Source organism: Triturus cristatus, chromosome 3_1 (assembly GCF_964204655.1).
Source record: "Triturus cristatus chromosome 3_1, aTriCri1.1, whole genome shotgun sequence".
NCBI lineage: Eukaryota > Metazoa > Chordata > Amphibia > Caudata > Salamandridae > Triturus > Triturus cristatus.
The window spans coordinates 746,606,918-746,624,744 of record NC_140583.1 but is presented as its reverse complement, the minus strand read 5'-3'; the positions used below and the strand labels follow the sequence as shown (position 1 = coordinate 746,624,744).

The following is a 17,827-nucleotide window of genomic DNA, read 5'->3' as shown; positions in this document are numbered from 1 at the left end:
TAGCCTGTGAAGTGTGCTCGCTCTAAACTGGTAGCACAGGCCCCGGGAAAGGGCTTATCGCCATAATGCAGTGCAGGGAGGAGGGTCACCTTCATGACCCTGAGAATAGGCACAGCAGAGGCACTTTTTAATTTTGTGTTAAGGCAATTTTGACTGTATGTAATGGATGTGGTTTTATTTAATGGATGTGGTTTTATTTTTCTGGGAGACTATGTGGGCCATAGTTTTAGAGGTCTCTGTAAACCAAACACCCAGCCAATTATAATACTTTGCAGATTTGTTTTCTTCTTATAGTGGCCGAAATTCAAAATTGATTTATCATGAATTCATTTTATTCGTTGTATGTGTGAAGGTTGCATGGGGCCCCTGTAGGCCGACTTTGGTGCGGTCCATTACAAAAATGTAATCAGCGTATTGCAGAATGGATAAATCTGACTAGCCTAGTCGTAGGGATACCAGACAGACACCCTCCAAGGATTTCCCCAAGTCTGCTGTATATACCTTAAAGTGGAGGTGTGCGAGGATGCACCCCTCCTTCAGGCTTCATTGGATGGCAATTTAATGTGGACCTCTTCTAACTCAGACCGACATGCTGGAGTACAGAGAAATTGTAGCCCCTAATAGTTTTAAGGGGATGCACCACGTGTTACGTTTTCTACATAGCGTGGGTGGCCAACCTTGTCGAAAGCGGCACTGCAGTCGATAAAACAGCAGAAGAGTGGTGGCTGATTTTTTTTTGACTGCCTGATGACTGAAAACTGCAAGTTCGGTGATGTTATCTATTGTTGAAAGAGCTACTTGAAACCCTGTCTGAAAGAAAGGCAAAGCATCATTGTCCGTGACCCAGGCCTCTAGCTGTTTAAGAAGAAATTGAGCATAAGCTTTGGTCTTTAGATTTAGAAGGGTGCTGGGGCCCAATTTTCTTGTTTACCGTTTATCTCCAAGAACCCACTCTGGCCGATTGAACCTTTTTACCTGCCCAATAGCGTGGAGGGAGCAAACACAATTATCAGAGAATACTTTCCACAAATTGACATAATTAAGGCCTCGAGACCCAATTTCTAGTGTTCTCGGGATTTTATTATCAACATAAACATCTGCAGATAAAGGCACCTCCATACAAGGCACAACAGGTAAATGGGTACTAACACAAATGCTACTCTACGAAGAATCCGCATACGACTAAATATAAACAAAAGTACAAATTCTAAAAGCATGAGGTAGATAACTACCAAGCCAATGTCGATATTAGGAATCATTAAACCCAAACATCTCTGTCCCTACTCTATGCTAGATGGCATCCCTACTTAGCGTTCCCTTGAGACCCGAGAAATCATAAAAAGGTGTCAGAAGTGAAACTCCCTAAGAAGTCTTCACTTAGTGAGAGTTCGATCTAAAGCACTCCTTCTAGCTCCTCGCCCACCTCTTCTCTCTACTCTGGCTACTCTGTTCTGCTCAACCCTCGGGGCGCTGTCCCTAATACGAAACCCTAAAACATAGACCACGCCCTCTGGCACACCTCCTCGATCAGGTCTTCTTCCAGTACTTTTCCGTCCCGTGCTGTCCATCTTCCATCGTCCATCAGCTTGGCCTTGAGTCCCAGACACCGTCGGCCCGAGGAGTTGCGATTGGCACATTCCAATGCATTCCCATGTCTGGCTTTCTCCATAATTCAACTCTTAGACAAAGACCTTTTCTACTAACGAACCAAGTGTCCTTGCACCTGCGGTGAGATCATGGGATGGAGAAATACTTCGCATCTTTTAACTTTGCGATTTACTGCGGCCTAAAACTTCTAACGAAATGAATCATTGCGGCCTACCGCATTCAGCTAACATAAGAAAATACCAGGCCTCTTCCCTAACAATATATGTGCCTTCAGGCCTCTACCAGGTTAATCAGACTATTAAATCACATCCTAAGCCTTAGTACTGTTACTTTCACTTACATGAATAAACGACATACATGAATCAATTCAATCAGGTTACACGTTTAGCCTACTACATTGCATTAAACAAGAACTAATTATTATGCATTTCACCGAATATATTCACAATGCAGTTTAACATTTCTAACACTTCTATGTTACGATATAACTGATACATTTGCTTAATACATGGTATACGATACATCTGAATATGCATTGATTAAGTGCGGGTGCCGACTAACAGTGAATATAGTGCACCCCTACAATTTTCGAACCTTTAGGCGCTACATCAAGGGCTATCAAACCGTAGTTTGAAGAATTTGTCGGGTCCCCTTTCTTGAGTATTGGTCACAAGATAGATCCCCTTCATGCATCTGGAACTTGAGCAGAGAGGAAGGCATGGTTAAAGAGGGGAGTTAACACCTTTTCCCAATCTTCCAGGACACAGTTAAATATACGAGCTGGAAGACTGTTAGGAACAGACGCTCCATCGTTTTTCATTGCCTTTATGTATTAACAGACCTGGGCCAGCGAGGTCAATTCCTGCATGTTGCCTATAGACTGATCTGCAATCCCCCATTTGTCAGCATAATCAGGTACAACTGACTGATCAGTATATAGGGCCTTTATGTGTCTCACCCAGCATCCTTTCTGGACACTATTTTCCCTAGTAATATTTGGGGTTTTAATTTATTGATGTGTTTCCAAAAACGGGCTAAGCTTTATTTCTGGAGCATTTGATATATTTTTAGCTATTTGTTTTGCTCAGAGGCTTTCTTTCTTTGCCTCCCACATTGACTTTTTTGGCAGAACGGTGATATTCGTTGCAGTTTTCGCTATGGCATTGCTCTTGAGGGTGTGCAAGGGCCTTCTTAGAGCTCCTTATGTTAGTGGCCTTGTTGTGCTGCTGTTGGAAGTGTTCCTTCCTATTCACCCTTAGTTGTTGCTGGTGATCCCGGGTTGCAAGTCTTTTAACTCGCTTGTAAGTCTGTCCCATATATAATTTATATCCCCTGGGGTTGGTGGGGTTGTCAGGCTCCTCAGTCACCTTTCCTAGCCACTTGACCACCTTTGAGGTGTCTGTCTCCCTCCATTTGATCCTCCTGACAAGCCTTGTTACTTCAACACCCACAGAAGAGTCCACTGTCCAACATTTAGCCACCATGGAAGCTCTTAATTCAAGAGCTAATGTCAGAGAATTGTGATCACTTTCCGACCTAATGGGAATCTCAAAATTAATGAGACAACTCGCTAGGAATTCTGACAGAAAGATATAGTCAATAATTGAGATTCATGTAAAGGTGGAAGGAAACTGGCAGTGAGGGTCTTGAGCCTCAAATATTTGTTCAGTCAAAATTAATTTGTAGGTTGTCAGAAGGTCATTCATTTTTGCCTGTTCTACGGTTGTGGGTGTGGAGTTGCTAGTACTCTCCAAACCCCAGATATTGAAATCCCTACTAGCAGAATGTCATGTGTAGCAAACGCCCAAAAGAGCTCCTCCAAACTGTCATAGAGATCTCAAATGCGGACAATCTTGATGGTTTGGTCGCATTGTGAATACAGTTTATCAATAACACTGTTTTATTATAGCAAATTGTTGTGGCTGAAATTATTGCTACTTGAGGGGCTGAAAAGTTTTGGTTGAGTGGTAATACATCAGTCTTACAAGAGTGCTTAGTAAAAAATGAGAGACCTCCCAATGGCCGGCCAAATAGATAGGTGCATTTTGCTGGCATACAAAGTTTAGAGAGTCCATGTGAAACTGATGGAGTTAACGCCCAGGTCTCCTGCAAGCAGAGTATGTTGCTTCTGTCCAAGTAGGCCAGCGCAAACTTGCCAAGATGTAATTGTAAAATCAGGCTCTGTCTTGGACTACTGAGATTCGTTTTCCAGGCTGCCATTATGGAGGTTTCCCAACTGGCTCCAATCGTCATAGTTGTTGATTCTTCTCATACATCCTACACTTCTTTGGTTTTAAGCATATGATTCTTTAAAAAAGATTGCAGCTTGTGACACAATTGAGAGCCAGTCGTGAGTAGCTCCCACGCACCCCTCAACACCCTCCTATGTGGCCTGGGGTGCTCCAGCTGCAATAGCATGTATGGGTATTTTGATGGATGTACCATTAAGAACTCAGTTCCCCATTCCTCAAAGATCCTCTTCTTATCCAAAATTATGTCTCGACTTTGGTGTAATGGTGGCTTCTGAGGTTCCTCTGTCTGAGATTTGAGTGAACTTTGCAGATGGTACGTCATTGGAGGTCAGCTCTTTCGTTGTTGAAAAGTGTTGTAATAGATGTCAAAGTTACCACTATTATGTAAAAGGTGCACGCCCTTGGGAGTTTAATGTGGGATGTATGCCAATTGAACTGTTCGATGGCGCTTGCATAAGTAACTATCCCCAACCTGGGGGCCTCATTTATGAAAAGTGACGCATCGCTGCGTCAAAACAGCGATGCGTCAATTTTCATTGCGCCCTCTTTGAGACATTCTGGATGCATCATATTTACAGTATGACGCATCATGTCGCAAGGAGTTACATATAAGTCAGTATTTCAGACGTATCTGTAGGGAAAAAAATTATGCATTGATGGAGTGTGTCACAAAAGTGACCCAAATTCAGCAATGGGTCATCTCACATGGGCAAGTCCCATTTCATATGTGCCTGCGTCAGTCTTACGCCTGCTGTGAGGCAGGCGTAAGATATTGACGCATTTGCGTCCTGGAAGTGGCGCAGTATAATCTCATAGATTTCACTGCGTCACTTCTATGAGGCTCACTTGTGTCAGAACACCCACCCTGCATACATTATACCTGGCGGAGGTATAATGTGGCGCAGGGGTTTACAAAGTGACGCATCTACCTAGATGCGTCTCTTTGTAAATATGATGCAACATGGTGCATTTTTTACGCACCGGTGGCGCAAAAGTGACGCAAGGGCTCATATATAAGCCCCTGGGGGTTAAGGGCTACAGAGAACTTGAATGTTGTGAAGGTAGGGGCCTAAGTTCAGCTAGAAAGCGAGTTATATAGTCTGGTGAAGAGTTAATTATCGAGTAACTCTGCTCTCGGCCATTGGCAGTAGGTCGTAGTGATATTTGTAGTTGATTGTCATGGTCAGTGCTGTCACTGAGTTTAAAATGTGCCAACTGGTTACTTGTACCCACTGCAGGTTGTTGTTTAGGCCATACTGTCATTGGACCAGATAGCGTTTTGACCGCTGATGGCGAAACTAAGAGGGCTTTTAGTGAGCGAGTTTGGAATAATTACATTGGGGCCCTGAATGAGGGGTGGTCTTTTGATTGAGTCAATTAAAGAAAGGATTGTGGTGGTACTTAGCTCTGCCATTTGTTTATCAGAAACAATTGTAGTTATTGGAACCCCGAATCCCTGCACGTTGGCCTTCAATGGCTGAATGCTATTGATCTCTTGTGTGGCCACTGTTAGAGCTCTTGGCCACATCCTCTGTGAGGAATTCCACCTGCATTGTATCCGGAGGGGCGTGATTTCTCATTGCTTCTTGCACACTGCTCGATGTACACGTACCTTCCGGGCTCTTCTTAGATAGTTCAGGGATGGTTGTATATATATTAGAACATCCTCCAATGTTTGTATGTTAACCTTTAATGGCTGGTGTTGTTGATCCCTTTTGTAGCCACTATTGGCTTATTTAGTGCATGATTTACAGAACTCTTGGCTACATCCTCTGCTGGTGATCCTGCCAGCGATATGTCTGGAGGGGCGTGATTTCTCGTTGTTTCTTGCAAACAGCTCGATCTACGTATATTTTCAGAACTCTCCATGCTTGACTTAGGTATCAACTCGAATATGGGAAAACCTTTATGGGCCCCTGCCCTTGGTGCACCTCAAAAGTACTGGCTGCTCCCGCAGTCAAAGATCTCCTTCTTGCAAGACGTTGTTTTACATTTTTTTCAGTCTCTTTTTCCAGCTTTCTCGAGAGGATAGAATTTTTGGAGTAGGATAATGGCATTTGAGTCCCCAGTGTTTGGGGTACTTTATCCTCTTTGATCAGGCTCGAAGGGAGTGTCCATTGTAATGCGTAGTCAGTGAGCAGTGTAATGGGGAAGTGGGGCCCTATTTCAGTTTCTGGGGGAGCCGTTGATGCCTTGACTGAAGAAGGTCAACAGTGATTGTCAGTTGAATTGACTTGTTCTATTCGAGAGCGATTCGTTTGTAATTATTACAGGACAGCAAGCCTTGCTCTTGATGTTTCCACAAAGGACCACAGTATTTGAGGCAAAGTGCTTAGTTTGGCAATCATAGGGGAGAATAAACAAGCTTTTTCCACCCTGTGCCTCCAATAGGATTTTTCAATGAGCCTATTCTAAGCCCCCGGTCCACTAAGTTTGAGGGGATGGATTGGATTTCATCTTTCTGAGTTCTATCTTTTGTGATTGCCATTAAAGTGCCCTGGTGTGATGCAAGTGGAGGCCATAGTGGTGCTGGGAGAGCCAGTAAGGGGAGACACATGTAATTATTTGCTTGTAATAAGTTGCTGCTAAGAGGTCTACAATAACCGGGGAGACATGGTTGTAATAATTGGATGCTGGGCAGTGGGTAGGTGATTACAGTCAGGTATAGTCACTAGCACTCAACAGCTGTGTGAGAGTAAGGCTCTACCCAAAGAGCTCAGAGGGGCATCCAAGTCACTCACGAACTATGGTGCAGTTGTTACAATTGTTACTGGTAGTGGTTGTTGCTGGTACAGTCCCTGATGGTGGTTGTTGGTCATTGGAATAGCACTGGAGAGCACTTGAGAGTAGCTCCTAAATAATGAAATAGCCTGACCAGGTGCAGGGGAGCACACTGTGGAGAGCAAGCCACACAACGGATCTAGCCAGGCCCCTTCTATGCTCTACAGGCACCACCCTGGGGGGGCGCTAGCTCCCTCTCACACCCTCTGGGCCTAGTTGGTAGCTGCCAGCTCCTATCTGCTCCTGCAGCGTGGTGGACTACAGCCTGGTCCAAACTGGGTCAGGGCGAAGTCAAGGCAAGAGGCATGAGACAAGAGGCAGGAAACCTCCCACTACAGGGCCCCCACTGGGCTGGGTCATGCACCTGCACCCCTCACTTCAGTTTCCACCCCTTCCTGCTTGGTGTCACGGGCCAGGCAACCCGCTACTGCCTTTGAGATGCCCGCGCCAAAGGCAATGCCTATGCTAGCCACCAGCCATCATGTGCCGGAAAGGGGACAACAGAGCTTCGGGTAATCACGGGGTGGGTACACGGCAAGTGAACATAGACTCTCCGTGTAGAGCACAGCCTCCCAGTAGTCGAGGTAACAAGACTTGTGGGTGGAGCTGCGTTGAGCATCACAAAGCAGTACTACTTTCTAGCAGAGTATACACAGGTCCAGAAGTGTACTGAAGTGGTGGAGTTTGAGGTCCAGTACTTATATCAGTTGTGCCTCTGAAGTTAGGAGAATCTTCTTGAGGCATGACTTTGAAGTGCAAAGGTGCCCTGCCTTCCTGGCCCTGGATCCGAACTAACTACAGGGGTATGCAGCCCTTTGTGATGGCCCATCCAGTCACCTAAGTTCCCCGTTGTGTGTTATTGTCTAGGAAGAATACACAAAGCCCAACTGTTTCTCACAACAAGTCATGTGGCTCAGACAGGCTGCAGGCACCAAATGCCTAAGGCAAGAAAATGGCAACTTCCTAAAAGTGGCATTTTCAAATTTGTAATTTGAAATCCAACTTCACCATGAGTCAGGATTTAAAACTACTATTCCAGAGACATCAAACATGAACCGAATACCTGTTTCCATTTGGAAATTACACTTATAAAATGTAATAAGGCAACTCCAATGCTCTCCTATGGAAGAGGCAAGCCTTGCAAAAACACATGTAAGAGTTTTTCACCAGGTCATCTAAAACTTTAAAAGTACAAGTCCTGCTTTTTGAATACATTGCACCCTGCCTTCTGCGCAGTCCAGGGCCTACCCTAAGGGTGACATATGTATTAAAAAGGAAAGTTTGGGCCTGGCCTTCGCCAGGTCAAATGTATTTTTGAGATTGAATACACAGGCTCTGCAATGGCAGGCTTGAGACACGTTTAAAGTGTTACGTAAGTGGGTGGCACAATCAGTGCTGCAGGCACGCTAGTTGACAGCGGACCACTGTTCTAAGAAGATATGCGTTTAGACCGCCACTACGCTTAGGGGGTTCAACCCATTTTTTTACTGCCTGTCAAGGAACCTCCCTCCCTAACATGACTGCTCCCATCAACTAGCCCCGCTATTTAATAATAATCGTGCCGCGGACACATTTGCACATGCTGCGGTATCCACTCCATATCGGGCCCCTCATGAAGACACGCATGTGGGGAGCTATCCTTTTCTGTGATCACTGTACTTAGGGAAGCCGCTTGATACTTCACTAATATAAAAAGCTAGCCCGCTGTCAAACCCATCAGAGATTAACCCTAACAAACAGGGTGGTCTCTCCCCCAAATGTTTCCAGCCGACACGGGGCACGGGTATTTGGCCTCACACTGAGTGTGTTCTAGCCTGGGGTTAGTGCAGAGATGGGATACCAGGAGCTATGCTCCTAGTTGCATGCAGCATGCCATCATGCACAAGAGTGATTACACAGAGTGAAAGGCACAGATAACATGCAATGACACGATGAATTGCTTTTTTTAAAATACTGCACGAGCATGCTCACAAATAGGTGGCGTCGCAACCATTGTTTGATGCATTTCCCCCATGCAAGTCACTTCTCATCTACTTTTTTAGGAGGTGGCCTCTCTACATGACTTTACCTTTCACCTTAAACAAAGGAATTTCTAAAAATTAGCAGGTATGCTTTACCACTATGATATATCTGTAAGGATAAACCATGAATGAAGTATATAACTTAACACCAGGAGCCCCTATAATTTTTTTCCAGTTACTTAACAAGATGTGTGTTGGAGCAAGAATACCACCAGCACAGCCAAGTTACAACCTTATCCTGGCGAGGCCCTCCGATGTGGCACCCTTTGGAACGGTATGTCCAATACTCCCTTTCATCTCTTCCACCCACTTTAATTCAAGCATGCCTTCTGATAACGAAGAAATAGCGGGCCATATGTAATACGCTGTCTTAATAACAAGAATTGATCGAGGCCTCTTGACACAATCATACATCTGCCTTTTTATCTTCATTTTTACACAGTGTCCTCCCTACCCATGGTTCCTACGCTGAGGAAGACTTTCACCCAAAATCCACAGGCCCAACATGAAGGTCTAAATGCATCAGCGTGCACTAAGCAGAGGTCAAAAGAAAGTAACACTTACCTGATGGCGATTAGAGGAATGAAGCCTCTAAGAACTACCAAGCATTCTCCAACCACCAAATAGGGCCATTAGGTATCTTTTGAACCCTGAATTCCTTTTGAGGGTCAGAAGCGTGTCACAGTTAAAATACAAAACTAACTTTAAATGTTTAAAACCCCAAGACACTATTTTATGCGATTGTAATCATACGTGTTTCATTAATGTAATATTGTCACAATGAATTGTGTATATTGTGTCTACATTATATTTAATGTGATATGTATGTAAATAATTGAATCTATGTGTGTTATATATGTGTATTGCACAAAACCAAAGATTTTGCAGATGTTGATTTGAAGTAAAATCACTCTAATCAGAAAATAATCATCTTCTTTCTATAAACGCTATGCTTCTTTACCCATGCAAAATGATGGTGCAAAAGCTGAGATGTGAGGATTGGATGAAATCCTAGTGGTCAAAGATGAGTAAAAAGTGAATATCTTGTAGCGTTATTTGACATTCACGGAAACAATCAACTGATGTATCCTGTTAAAAATCGCATTGAGATCTATGGTATAGGGGGTACTTCTCTTTTAGTATAGCAGGCTCACTAGTAGCATTTAATTTACAGGACCTGGATACAAGTAGTGCCTTTTTACTATGAACTTGAAGTTAATCAAATTTGTCAATTGGGTATGAGCCAAACTAACTTGTTTTAAGGCGAGAGGACAAGCACTTTATCACTAGTTAGCTGTGGTAAGGTGTGCAGAGTCCCAAGGCCAGCAAAGATGAAGTCAACAAAACCAGGAGGTTTGAAGGCCAAAAGTTAGGGGGATCCAGGCCAAGGATTCCATGTCTAGCAATTCTTCTTAATACTCAGAAAATTAAGTGTCCCTTGGCAGTAATACCATTAGATGTTAAAAAAGCTTTTGATCATGTATGCTGCCATTTCATTACTATATCTCTGAAATTGCAGGTAGTTGGTGCAGAATGTATAAATCTAGTTTCTTTGTTATATAACTCAACTAAAGCTTTGGTTTTCATTTACAGATCTTCTCTGCCTTATTTTACATTATATAGGAGATCTAGACTTTATTGTCAATTATTTCCTTTATTATTTATTCTAAAACTTAAAAAATGTCTTATCCATATTTGGCAAAATAATGATATTTGTGGTTTTCAATATAGGCGTACTCAGGTTAAAACCTCTTTTACTGAATGCTGACAAGATGGTGTACGAAAATAAAATATTTAGTTATATGGCTCTACAAATCATTGGCAGACATCAAATGTAATTTAGATTATGTCTCACTAAATGTACTTCTCTGGGACAACAATAGAAAGCATTATTTTTTTATCATGGTGGAGTAATTTGGGGTCAAAATAATAATAACTTCTATAATTTGATACCCTTTATTAATAATTCCATTGACTGTTTCTAAAACTTTCTCTAAAAATAGGTACAATTCTTTGAGTTTTTGTGAGATGGCATGAAAGGTCGTATAGGTCTTACTATGCTAAGATAATTACAATTTGAGGGTGGGATCAATTTTATGGGTTTTATAATATATCAAAAATCATTTAGTCTTATGCAGGCATCTTGTTGGTTATTTAAAGAGGAATTTATTACTTGGCTTGTATATGTTAATATAGAAAATCATTAAACTGCACTGTTTTCATTCAAACAATATTTTATGTTTAACCAAACTCCACGTTAAATTTATTTATGAATAACTAAAAAATATTTGAAATATTTTGGTAAATGTTTGAATAGTGAAGATAGAGATTGTGTTTTGCTTTTGTCTATATGTTTAATAAACTCCTACTAAATTAATATTTGCCTGCCTTGGAGACAAAGGGAAATAATGAGGCTTCATCAAGTCAATGATCAAGACATCATCATCTCATTCTATTTGTTGCAGAGCAATGTTGGCCTTTATAGCTCTGCTATAAATAATTATTTTAAACATGCTGATGCTCATACGAAAATCTTAATTTGGTTAGGAGGGTAAGCTTCACATTCATTCCATAACGTGGAATTTCTTGAATCTCTCTCAAGAAGTCACAAGGCATACTCAGTTTATAAAACCTTGAGAGAGACTAAACAGGAAAGGTCAAAATTAACAGCCATGCTTTCATGGGAAACTTGCATTGTTAAGTTTGTAAATAAATTCTAACCATAAACTATATATGAGTATGTATTTTGCAGCTAGAAAATAAGGTGTCTGAAAAGCTAGTTATTAATTTTATCGTTGACATAGCACTTATATGTTTTTGTCGGAAGCTTGCTATTCTCTTACCTACTGTGACGGCCATAAGACTTTTTAATCTCACAGTTCAACTGCAATAACTTGTTATTCTTATTGCAAGTAAGTGGTGATGTTATAACTAGACAGTGATAGTAAAATTAAAGTCAGGTTTTTATACATTGATTAAAGGTTTTCACATATTGCAAGTAGAAGAACTCAACACATCTAACATTGTGCATCCCCTCTACTACTTTCTCATGTTCTGTTCACTATTAGGAGTCATGTATTTTCTTGCCCACTGAAAGAAAATGGGTTTTTAGTTGGGAAGATGTGAGTCCTTCCTAGATATGATTTCCAATTAATAAGTTAAAAATCTTGATAGACCATCTTACAAGTTCAAAATACATACCAGGGTTCGACCCCTGGTAGCTAGAGAACAGAGTGGACAGATGCAACTTGAGGAAAAGTTTACCAAAAAAATAAAAAAGTACAAAAAACAGCCAAGCCAGGAGTATGTCAAGGAAAGTGAGCAGTCCCTCTATGGGCCTTCCCACCCACTGGGATGGTGCCAGTTTGGCTACATTGTGACCTCGTATCAAAAGGCTTCCTTTCCCTACGTTTCACTTCTGCCTTAACTAGGAATGGGCAGACCTCACCCATGTCCCTTTCATTTTAATGGTGTTCCGGGCCCTCTGTAATCGCATTTACTGAGAGAGGATGAGTCATATATACCTTAACAACAGAGGCTGTAGTCCACAGGTGACATTTCAATTTCCATGACATTGCTGTATTTTCCTGCACAACCTACTCTGGCCTTACTGGAAAGTTGTATATTCCAGCTGGGGATCAGGCATCTTGACCATATTTTAAGTCAGAGCTCCTACACTGGGGACCAGGCAGCAGTAATTCAGTGCGCAGAGTTCAGGAATACAAATTAGAATAAATTCACCGCGGAAAAAGGGGCATTTTCTAACACGTCTCCACTTTGTCCCTGCTCTGATACAGGAATGTGAGGATGCCCTGCCGAAATCCAGCAGATACAGAAATGAGACAAGTTATGACAATATTAAGTCCATCAGTTTATTAATCATCGTGTATTTATTCATAAGAAGCAATGCCAGTGAAGATAACAATAAAAAACATGATTTTGTTGGCAACCCAGGACAACAGAGAAAATCAAGACAATCAAAATGCATTTCTATGGCAACTATATATAACAACACGTAGAACACTGAAGGTTTGCTGAATATTTTGACCACAATATCTTCAAAGATTCATTTCCATTGGGGACAAGGGTCCGGTGTTATTGTGTTAAATGGTACATCTCACACCGTGACGCATGCTTCCCTTGTAATGTGTCTTTGTAGGCTGAACTGGGGGAAAACGCGGATGCGCTGATCTGTTCTGAAAGCATGGTCTGTCAATATTGAAAAGGAAGAGACCCAGGGAAGTTTAAAGGGGTTGCTAAAGGAACTCCCCTTTATTTCATACTTTCACTCACATCAGCCGTATCTTGCAGGCTGTTGTAACCTTGTCCCTGTTGATCTCCCTTCCTTCCATTATGTATGGTGACGTCCCTCTTCAGCATGCTCAAAATAGTATGAAGAAAAACCAGTGATAGGAGAACACAAGCAGCATAGGAAAGTATGCTGCCCACCCTTGGCACATAGGTGCATCACATGACCAAAACAACACAAGTCCCACTGAGAGGACCCATCAAACTCTGGTCCTACTGACAAAGCCAATCACCTCTTGTGAAAATTGTACATCTACATAGCCGCTATAAGTGAAGCAATCTAAAATAAATGTGCTATGCAAGTAAAATATACAGGGTTGCCAATGATATTGGTGTTTCTTCCTTAAAGCATTGTCAGGGGAAAAATGTTTTATGTACGCCTTGTTAATTTGTTTCTTCACTTCAGAAGTTGCTAGAGCTTCATGCGATTTGACCTTTGTCTTTTTTTACTCTGGGACACATGCAGTGCTTTGGCAGTCACACTCATCCACAGTGATGTAGGTGTAGTCGATGCTGCTGCCATCTGGACAGGATAGATGTTGCATCTTCTGAATAGACTTCACCTCCTGGCAGCAGGTGCATTCCTGCTCCATCTTTCCCTTCATGCTAGAGTACCTTCAAAGGAAAGGAACACAAGGCATGCAGCATAAGTTAGAGAACATTAGGTAACACCCCTATTTTCCACAGAGCAAAATGGCCGCTTTTGTTTCATATTTAGTTACCCATGATAGGTATTGAAACAGCATATAATGTCCCCTAGATGCAAACTTTGACGAGGACTCCTAAAATGGAACTAAACATGGCTCTCTCAGATAAAGTTTTTTTTTTTTTTTTTTTTTTTTATTATTCCTATAAATGATTTATTTATTTATTTAAAGCTTTATTTAGATTTGCAAAATCAAACGATACACAAATGATAGCTGTGCGTTCACCAATGATAAAGTATGGAGGTACATCATAACTTCCAGTTCCCTGACAAGATGTGCAACTTATGGATGGCATCCGACATCAGAACCCCCTTGATCAATCCCCCATCAATACTTGTCTAAATTGAAACAGATGAAACTGACATCAACAATCCACACCCAGGGCCCATAGCCACCCCATCCCTCCACGCATACCCCGCTACCCCTGTGAAGTCCATGCCATCTACCCCCCCCACAACAAACGCCCCATGGAACATATCATCCCATTCATTCCTCGACGTCCCCACTCTTCCGATGCCCATATCGACTCGCCTACCCCACTCCCGTTGGAACTATACCGGAATATGTGGGTGACGAGGGGGAACCGGGGAGGCCCGCAATGTATGTTTTGTAAGGGCCCCAGATGTCCCTAGGACGCGCCGCCGCGGGAAGGAGACTGGAGTAGAGTTCGCTATTCGTGCTGGAGAACGCCATGGCAGTGAGCCACGATTTGACCGTAGGAGCCCGTCTATCCCCCCAGCGCCTGGCGATTTCACGTTTGGCCAGAAGCAGACCCATAGCGGCCAACATACGAACGTTCTTAGGGAAATTTGCTGTATAGCCCAACAACGCAACCTCTGGAGCGGGAACAAGTGTAAGCTCTAACATGTCTTCTAAGACCTTGTAAACTTGTGTCCAGAATGATTGCAGCCTTGGACAAGTCCAGGACAAGTGTGCGAAGTCTGCATGCGGTGACGAGCACTTCCAGCAGAGGTGCGGTCGTGCAGGGTCAATGGAATGGAGTCTGTCTGGGGTCATGTACCAACGTTGTAGGAATTTATAGTGAAGGAGTTTGTGACGACTGTTCAGTGACACCGTAGCAGTAACCTTACAGCAGGCCGTCCACTGTTCATCCGTAATAGGCCTACCCAAGTCCGTCTCCCATTCCGCCCGCGCCCGGTCATCCGTACAAGGGAGCAAAGCCGCACACGCCTTGTACAGCCTCGAGACTAGGTGGGCCCCCGTATCCCTGTCAATAACGATGGTAAGGGGTTCGAAGGAAGCAGGCTCAAGGGGGAACCCCTCAATTACCACCCTGGCCGCGCAATAGAGTCGGCGAAGAACGAACCTATCCATGAAGGTAGTCTCGCTGAAATGCGCCTCTTCCGACGCCGAGAATATGTGCCCACCCGGGTATAAATCTCCCATCTTGGTGAGGTTAAATTTGCTTAACGTTCGCTGCACAAGCGCCTCATCTGTGCCCGGCAGTAGCCCCGGGTTGCGAATAGGGAATGAAGAGGAATATAGGCGAGGGTGAGCTAAATAGCTCAAAAGTTTCTTCCAGGCCCAGCTAGTAGTGGACACTGTTTGGATATCCACCGGGCTTCTGGGGATACCCTTGGGCAGAACGGCAGCCAACTGGCCTGGGAGAACAAAGTCTGCCTCAGGGCGCAGAAACGGGATCCTAGCGTCCGGATGGTACCAGGCATAGGCATGTGCACACTGCGCGACCAGATAGTAGAGATACAGATCCGGTACGCCGAGGCCTCCCCTATCTAGTGGGAGTGTAAGAGTCTTCCAGCGAATCCGGGGGTGCTTTCCGCCCCAGACCAGTCGGATCAGGAGGGACCTCAAGGTGGAGAAGAAAGACCGAGTGAGGGGAACAGGGATATTGTTAAAAAGATACAAAAATTTGGGAAGCACTATCATTTTTATGATGGCTATTCTGGCCGACATGGAGAGCGGGAGGCGCAACCAACCCTCTACCTGCGTCTCCAACCGCGCCACCGCGCGTCCATAATTGAGGCGGATGATTTCGTCTGTGCTCAAATGGATCTGAATGCCCAAGTAGCGTACTGAATCCGAGCACGACTCCAATGGGAACTCGCATTGCCACGGGGAGGTACCGCTAGTCAATGGGAATATGATGGATTTGTGCCAGTTTATGCCCAGTCCCGAGTGGCCACCAAAGCGTAGGATCTCACGAATCAGGGGGGCAAGATTGATATGTGGCTCCCTTACATACAGGATAGTGTCATCTGCGTAAAGGGAGGCAAGCAACGGGCCCGTTCTAAACTGAAGACCCCTGTGGAGGTGTCTTTCCTGGAAATGCCGATTCAGGGGGTCCATGGCTAAAATGAACAAGAGCGGGGAAAGCGGACAGCCCTGTCGCGTGCCACGCGTTAGAGAGAAAGGTCTGGATAACGTACCGTTGATACGCAGGCGTGCCGTGGGGCGGCTATAGAGGAGACGAGTCGTGGCCAGAAAGTTCGCCGGCATGCCCATGCGTTCCATAACGGCAAGAAAGAATGGCCATTCTAAGGAATCAAACGCCTTCTCAGTGTCAAGTAGGATCGCAGCAGCAGGTGTGGCCGGGTTAATTCTGTGCAGAACAGTGAATAAAGTCCGCAAATTCAGCGACGTCGAGCGTCGGGGGATAAAGCCCGATTGCATGGGCGAGATAATGAATTCCATCAGCTGGGAAAGTCTGTTGGCCACTATTTTGGGTAGAATCTTATAGTCGGTGTTTAAGAGGGAAAGGGGTCTATACGACCCACACATCAATGGGTCCTTGTTTGGCTTGTTTGGCTTCGGGAGCAGGACCACGACCGCCTCTCGAAGAGTAGCCGGGAGCGAACCACGCTCCAACGCCTCCGCATAGACCTCTATGACCTCTATGAGCTTCGGCGCCAACAGATCAGAGAAGGCCTTGTAGAAATCACCGGAGAAGCCATCAAGACCCGGAGCAGAAGAGCTCCGGAGTACTTTAATCGCTCCCCGCACCTCCGCCACCGTTATGGGCTCCGCCATAAACTCCTGCATGCCCCGATCCAGAAACACGAGCGCAATTTCCGACAGGTAGGCGTCCCGAGCGGCCGTGGATTCACCCAATTTGGAGGTATATAACTCAGTATAATAGGCCAGGAATTTGTCCCGAATCTCAGCGGGCTGCGTGCGGAGCGTACCATCTACTCCCCGCACTTCGGTTATCAGGGACTTACTATACGGCGGTCTCAGAACCTGTGCGAGCGTGCGCCCCGGCCGATCCCCCTCCCCATACTGCCGAGCCACACGATATTTCCCCAGATATAGGATCTCCTTGTCCGCAGCCTCCCGAAAGTCCAACAGGAGGCTCAAGCGCCTGGCAGACACCTCGTCGGAGGGCGACCGTCGCGCCTCCACGTCAATCGCATCCAGTTGCGCCTCTAAGCGCGTGATTGTTGTGCGTAGGGCCCTTAGGACCCCAGCCTGTTTAGCAATGCAAACCCCTCTGATATAGGGCTTGAACCCCTCCCACAGGACAGCCCACGAGTCTACCGAGCCAGTGTTTAGCGCAAAAGACACCTCATGGACAAAGAGATCATCCAGAAGGGCCCTTCCGGGAAAACGCCACTGCCGCTCAAACCCCTCCGGGCGGGGAACTTCTAAACCCAGTACTACAGGAGAATGGTCAGAATAGGTTCTAGGGAGGGTCCCTGCTGCGCGAAACCAGAGGGACAGGCCCGGGGAGAGGAGCCAGTAGTCAATCCTGGTCCAGGTGTTGTGTTGCCCAGAGAAGTGTGTGTAGGCCATAGTGTCTGGGTTGCGCCTGCGCCATACGTCAGTGAGAGAGAAACGGGTGCAAAGGTCCAGGAGCGCGCGTCTAGCCCTAGGTTTGGAGTCAGTGGCCCCGGAGGTGCTATCGAGCCCCACATTCAGTAGCAAGTTGAGGTCGCCTCCAAGCAGAATGGCAGCGGGTGCTAGGGAGGCCAACTGGGCAGCAAGCGCGTGGAAAAAGTCCGGGGAATCCGTGTTAGGAGCATATACACATACCAGAGCGACCACGTGCCCCATCAGCACTCCTTTCACAATGCAATAACGCCCTCCCCTGTCCCCCAGGAATGTCTGGCAGTGGAACGGGAGCCTTTTATGAATTAGGATCGCTGTGCCTCTAGCATAGTTGCTGAAATTG

General features: G+C 44.8%; 1 protein-coding gene across 2 annotated transcripts in view; it reads right to left on the bottom strand.

Annotated features, from left to right (window-relative positions):
- Nucleotides 1–12,520: 12,520 nt before the first annotated feature.
- LOC146860908 (uncharacterized) overlaps nt 12,521–17,827 on the bottom strand; it is an 850,962-nt gene continuing 845,655 nt past the window's right edge. For both annotated transcript variants that reach the window (XM_085644903.1, XM_085644904.1), the window contains one exon: nt 12,521–13,585. In XM_085644903.1, coding sequence (XP_085501029.1) covers nt 13,417–13,585 — 169 coding nt within the window. In that variant the 3' untranslated portion in view covers nt 12,521–13,416. The remainder of the gene's footprint in view (nt 13,586–17,827) is intronic.